Genomic DNA, 6,715 nt, shown 5'->3' on the forward strand with positions numbered 1-6,715 from the left:
ACCCTTTCCTGCAATGTCCTCCCCTCCCTGTGGAGACGAACAGTCAGCTGATCACCCTCACTCCCACAAATACTACCACAACCCTTGTGGGAAGCACCACCAACAGCCTGAGTCGACCTGAATTCCACTGGTCTAACAACAGCCTCCGCATCTGCCACTCCACACAAATCCCACCTCCTGCCTATGAAAGCATCATAAAAGCTTTCCCAGAATCCTGAGCTAGGCCCTTGCTGCAAATGCACACATGCATTTGAGGAGGAACCTCAATTATCTAAATAATTTTCTGTGCATGATGAAGATCTCTGAGAAGTCTCCAGTTGTGGTTGTGGAGGTTGTGCGGTTGTGGAGGGGACAATTGCCAATAAATTGCTAAGAGGCAATTTCTTGGAGCACAACATCCCACTGTCTGAGGGATTGCTTATCTTTCCACTGCTGTCTTTAATTTACTGCTCTGCCATATGCTTGCGTATTTATAGTGTTGGATCTTTAATTGCAGCCATTGTCTCTTTAGAAGAAAAAATGCTTCCACATAAAAACTAGATGGTTTCTTGAAGAAACAGATAATGTTAGGGATTGCTGATATACACAGTATATCAGTGCAAATTTTGTTATTCATTTTTTCTCTTTTTTTAAGAAGCTCTAGTCTTACATGGTTCCCAAGGATGTTAAATTTTCAGAGAACACCTCCCATTGCTCACCTTCTTCGTACAACCCTGTAACAGCTTCTGTCTGAGGAAACTTTGGCACAGACCTTGTAGAGGATGTAGCATCACAGTCCTGGCTGTGGTTATAGACATACTGTTCTGCTGATTGCCTGAAAAAACTTCATGTTAGGGCTACTTGTATAAAATTCCCCACAGTGTAGGAAAAAATGTTGAACTATATGAAGCTTCACACAGTGAGAAGTTTTGAACAACATACTAAATGCATAGTAACAATTCTAAAGAAATTTCTATCTGCAGCCAGCAGAACAGGTAGTCACGTTATAATACCCAGTGAGACTGTATGGGCAGAACTCCTCATGTTTAATTTTTCCAGTTCTGGTTATCCAGATAAGCAGCATGAATGACAACTATTTTTTAATTAAGTTTCCTGATTTGCTATGGGATTACTCATTTCCTTATTTCAAATTGTTTTTCTCGAATTGTACCAACATTTAATTCTTCTTGGTAAATTATTCACTGAAATCTTGTCTTTCACTAAAGCAAGATTTCAGACATCTATGACTGAATACTGGGATTGTATAATGAATCAGAATATGAAGAAAAATATTAAATATTTAGTTGAGGCTTGCATATATTCTTGATTTTTATATGTGTATCATGTCAAGCAAACCCCTGATTTAGTAGAGACTAATTGCACTGACATGATAGAACATTCAAGATTTGGAAATAGCAAATGGGTAAATGGGACTTAAGCTAAGTCTTATATCAGTTTCCTATTAAATATTTCATGTTCAGATAAAGGGTAAAGAATTTTCACAAGTAGAGGAGCAGTCCTAGTCCTCACTTACAAATAGGCCTGTTGTTTCTAAAAGGTCTAAGCAACTACCAGCCACAGGACTTCTGATTCTGAGGGACCTTCTGTAAAGAGAACAAGTTCTCATTTGTCTTCTGGGAGGGACAAAGATTCAGCAGCTTTTGACAATGGCCAAAACACTTAACATCTTACTTTCCAGGCTTTTGGAGACTCACAGCATGCATCCCATTGCTGAGCTCAGCATCCCTCAGGAAACACTGGCATTGAGTTCTGAACTGCAGTATTCCAGACCCATTTGCAAATACTACTACAAACACTGAGCTTACAAGCATTACTTACTGTAAACCACAAGTATTCCTTATTGCAAAGGCAAATTATTTTTGCATGTATTTACTCTCTAGCTTTTGTTGTTTTATCTCTCATGTGCAACATTTTCTCTTCTGGAGACATATATGTCATTGCTAAAAGAACCACCATTTACAGAGTTTACAGAGCATTTCACTGCAGACGCTATGAGCTCTAGCACACCAAGGACTTTCTGATAAGACTGTAAAACTACATTTGGCTGGTGACAGGCTACAGACTTGAAATAATAGTCCCCTGAAGAAAGAAAATTGTCTTATTTCATTCATTAATTTTTATTTTTTCATTTAGAGTTTTTCTGAGTCTGGTGAACTTCACTGCATGCACAAGTATGTTCAACAGTGTCCTTGCTATAGAATAGATGATGTCACCTATTCTAACTTGCCTATGAAAAGTAGAATTCAAGCCTGCTCCCTTTGCTTATTGGGTTTGGTGGACTATGGAAGAGACAACTTGGCCTACCTAGTGTGTACCCAGCTGGCCAATTGTTCTTTGAAAGTGAAATAATTTTAGATGAGTAAATTTTTACTCCTGGATTGAAAGCGCACATTACATTACAGTAGAACATTCCACAGCATATTATTACTTTTACTACACTATATTTAATAAACAATGTAGAAAGGGAAGCTTAAATGTACTGTATTTTTCTTTCTCCTGAAATCTGTAATAGATATCAAAATATGCTTTATGTACCCTGGATTTGGGAGATTAAAAACACAGATTTTTTTGGTGCATAACCAGTATGACTGTCAGATACCTAAAGTCTAGCTTCCACAACATCTGAAATGAATGTTTTGCAAGCACTCTGAGAGCTTCAGAATGTGAAATAAAGCTAGATGCTATAACCTCAGGGTCATGTTTTTTCTTAAAGATAAATATGTTGACTTGCATAGAAGATTCTATAAAGGGAAGCGTATTATCTTTAAGTATGCAAATTGTTACAGTTAGAAGTGTGAATGAGTACTTGGTCCTTCCTCTGCTTCTGTGGGGAAACACCCCAAAACTGAAGATGTTATTTGAAGTCAGAGTTGGAATTTGCCATATAAGAACATCTTCAAGGGAATACAAGTAGGAATACCTCTCACAAATAACAGTGCTTACAGATATTAAAACCACTGGTTTATAAGCACTTAGGCTTCAATGCACAGAGTGAGCAAATGCTTGCTTTAAGCAGAAGGGCAATCACTATAAGGTTCATGCTTAAATGGACTCATGCACATTTTATTGCATTAGGACCAAAGCATATTGCACAGGATCAATCCCCAAATCAAACAGTGGCACACAGGAATTCTCGGGTGTTTGATATGCAAAAAGATTATTCTTGCTAATGAAACCCTCTTTCATTTCAGTTTAAAATACTGGGGAAAAAAGAGCTGAATTTAAAAAATGTATTGCTGCAGATTTAAGATTTCAAAGCATTCACAAGCATGAATTAAACTTTAAAATAATTTTACATGTAATACTTTTTAGTGAGAAGCAGTGATTAAAATGGTGCTCTCAGAATTACACAGGGACTGATAGAGCTTTGATCAACATCCAGATATCCTGACATCTTGTCCTGAGTAGGCAGAGCTACTCCTCCTCTTCATAAGGAGAAACACTATCCTATTATTTTCCATGTCCACAAAAACAGTCACTCCAGTTATGGGTTCCTATAGAAGGCGAAACTTGACAGTCCTTTGTCTGAGAATAGTTATGTTCCATCACATTTACAAAAGTAGCTCGTGCTATATTCCTTGACCTTTAAAAAAAAAGTTGCTGATCTTCATGCAGCTACTGATTACCATACTGTAACACACCGAACATGCAGTAGCTTTTTCAAATCAAATTTTTAAAGTTCACTTGTAGTTTATCACGAGGTTTTTGAGTCATCTCAATATCCATTCTTAAGTATGAACTGAAGAGTACATTTACTGGAAATATCTTCTTGGAGGTGAAATGACACATGCCAGATCCCTGACCTATAGATGCAGCTACTGATTACCATACTGTAACACACCGAACATGCAGTAGCTTTTTCAAATCAAATTTTTAAAGTTCACTTGTAGTTTATCACGAGGTTTTTGAGTCATCTCAATATCCATTCTTAAGTATGAACTGAAGAGTACATTTACTGGAAATATCTTCTTGGAGGTGAAATGACACATGCCAGATCCCTGACCTATAGGCATTTGATAAAATTAGGTGATGTCTATGACGCTGTACAGCTTCTGCAACAAAAGAAAAAAAAAAAGGAAAGAAAAGAAAACACTAATTGGAAATCTACCTCTGCCAAGTCCAGAGCAGATTAAGGAAAACAGCACTGATATAACTTCAAAACATAGAGAACAGTATGTTAGAAACCAACCTTACAAAGTCCTTTAAAACTCAGGGAAAATACCTATATCTTCATTTGGGTCTCTTAATAAAATTGAGTTTTCAAATGGGATGAGTGTTTAGAGTTGCAGGTTGAGGAACAAATGCAAGAGAGAAGTCTGATTTGTGTGTTTTGTTAGTGCTTTTAACTTCTGTGGAAGCTTTTGGCTTCCATCAGACTTCTGACAATGCTACTGCATGAATGTGGCAGCACCTGATGGGCATGGGCTGGATTGAGGAGCCATTTCAGTGAATGTTTCCTGTCTGCTTTCCCTGAGACATTCTGCATCAGAGACATGTTTTCATCTATTTAGCAGCAGAATCAAGCAATTGTGTGCTGAAGGCTGTGAAGGAGCAGTTGCCCTATTTTAGAGCAAGTAGTTCTTTTAAACAAGAGTAGCTTAATCATGAAAGGATTACGCATAGTGATAGGACTGAGATAGCAGGAAATTGGATTTGCTGATTTAGGACATAACTGTCTGATGTGCCTATGACTAGGAACAGTATGGAAAGGCACTGGAATGCAAAATTATTCCTACTTAGTTCATGGCAGACCTGCATCCATATCAGTCCACTTTATATTATAGCAGCATGTTGACGACTACAAAGGAAAAGTGATGCTGCTCTCTTGTTCCAGATTGAGAAGAGCACAAATCACAGCTGGCAGTAATATGCATTTGTTTGGACATGCATGGATAAGTTGCTGATGATTAGCTGTGAACTGAAAGGAGGATGAATCCCTAGACTCTTGACTGACCAGCTTAGATCTTGACTTGAAGCACTGTGGAGAGGCAAGGAGGAGTCCCATTCTCTGTCCATGCTCTGTTCACGCACCGTATATCCTGGTGATCTTTTAAAGTTATTTTTTTCATAGGAGGGAATAATTAATTCCCTTAAACAGATTGTGGAGGTTTTTTTCTCCTTTAGTCTTTCTCTGTTCAGTTCTGTAGTAAGTTCCATCTCTCTCTGTGGATACATATGGTGATAAAAATACACAAATCTTCACTTTATCCCATTCTTTTGTTGCTCTGCCAGAGCTTTCTTATCCAGAAAATCACTTTGAGGAATTGATTGAGCTGCATGTGATAAGGTCTCCGGCACTAGTTTGCCAGCATCAAAGCACTCATCTTTTTTTTTTTCTCTAAACCCTTGGGCAAATGTCATGGAAAGATACAGACACCTTCTAGTCAGTACTAAATGGCAGACATCATTTAGCGAAATTTTGAATTGCCTTGAAAAATTCTCTTAACTCTACAGTGCACTAATTCATAATGTAGATATTTTTGATTATTTTGGGTAACATAAAACTGACTCCTGTAAAGATTCCTGCATGCACAAGAACATGGGGGGTTTTTTTGTGCTTGTATATACACTAAATCAAATCATTCAAAGTGTCCAAATGCTTCCAGGCATTGAATCATTTCTGACAAGGAAATTGAACATTAAATATGTTCCCACATCATGTAATCATGTTTGAAATGTATTAGCTTAAAAAAAATAAAACTCTTTCTGAGAGACCAGGGTTAAGCATTTTCAGATTTTTACCTCTTCCACCAGCCCAGAGAACCTGTCCTAGGCCAGATATATTCCCAGTAAACCCAAAAATATATAGGAGAGAAATAGGGACTGAGAAAGCTCAATGTAGGTTGACCGGATTCAACCAATCCAAATGTTGGAGGATGGCAGATTTACCATAACTTTGCAAAGTAAGTGAAGTGTGACTGTTAAATGTCCTGATAGTGTTCCTGAAAGACACCTGAAATGGCCTTTCCTGATCAGGTCATGCCTAATCCAGAACAAAACATACGTATCTGCATGGCTTCTCACAGGCTTTTAATGGGTACAAAAAGCTAAATGTCATCACATACTTTTAAGTCCATTTACACAATTCACAGAGGTATTAATTGGTGTTACAGCTTCATTCAAAGCACCTGTATGACACTGAATTGCTAGATGATTTAAAAGCTACTTCCAGTGGCAGGCATTACAAAGACTTAAAAATAAACCAAGGTTTCAGACAATCTTCTTGTGCTTGATGCTGTACTCAAAATCTGAGTCATTAGTGCTCAAAAACTTTCAAGGCTAACTGTTTATCAGTGCAACAGAACAGTAGTGCATCAGATAGCCAGTCTCTCCTCTGGCTGTTGAGGCAAACATTACAGAGGTCCTGCTTATAATCAAAACCATCCAAAGACAAATTGTCCCCAGCAGGACAGTCTCTTACAGGCTTGTGAAAAGATTGTCTCTAATCTTCACTGACTCTAGACAGCATGAGGACTTAACAAAATGTGTTATTCTGATAGATCTGGAGGGATGTTGCTTTGGGTTCTGCTTCCTCTGGATCTGTCTGGACAACAAGGCAAAAAGGAGTCTGGAGTTGGTTTAGTGACTCCAGTTTCTCGCTGATTTTCATGTTCTTAAATCTGTACGTGATGTGCATTTTTGAGTGACCCTGTAACCTTTCAACTACTAGGACACCTTTATTTGAGTATCTTTAACTGTGTTCACAAATTCTGCA

The 6,715-nt window shown here is 37.9% G+C and overlaps 1 protein-coding gene across 1 annotated transcript in view; it reads left to right on the forward strand.

The window, feature by feature from the left end:
* MYCT1 (myc target 1) overlaps window positions 1-320 on the forward strand; it is a 19,864-nt gene extending 19,544 nt beyond the window's left edge. Inside the window, exon 3 of the mRNA XM_009069726.1 lies at window positions 3-320. Coding sequence (XP_009067974.1) covers window positions 3-218 — 216 coding nt within the window. The 3' untranslated portion in view covers window positions 219-320. The remainder of the gene's footprint in view (window positions 1-2) is intronic.
* Window positions 321-6,715: the final 6,395 nt, after the last annotated feature.

This window comes from Acanthisitta chloris, unplaced genomic scaffold (assembly GCF_000695815.1).
Source record: "Acanthisitta chloris isolate BGI_N310 unplaced genomic scaffold, ASM69581v1 scaffold22522, whole genome shotgun sequence".
Lineage (NCBI taxonomy): Eukaryota > Metazoa > Chordata > Aves > Passeriformes > Acanthisittidae > Acanthisitta > Acanthisitta chloris.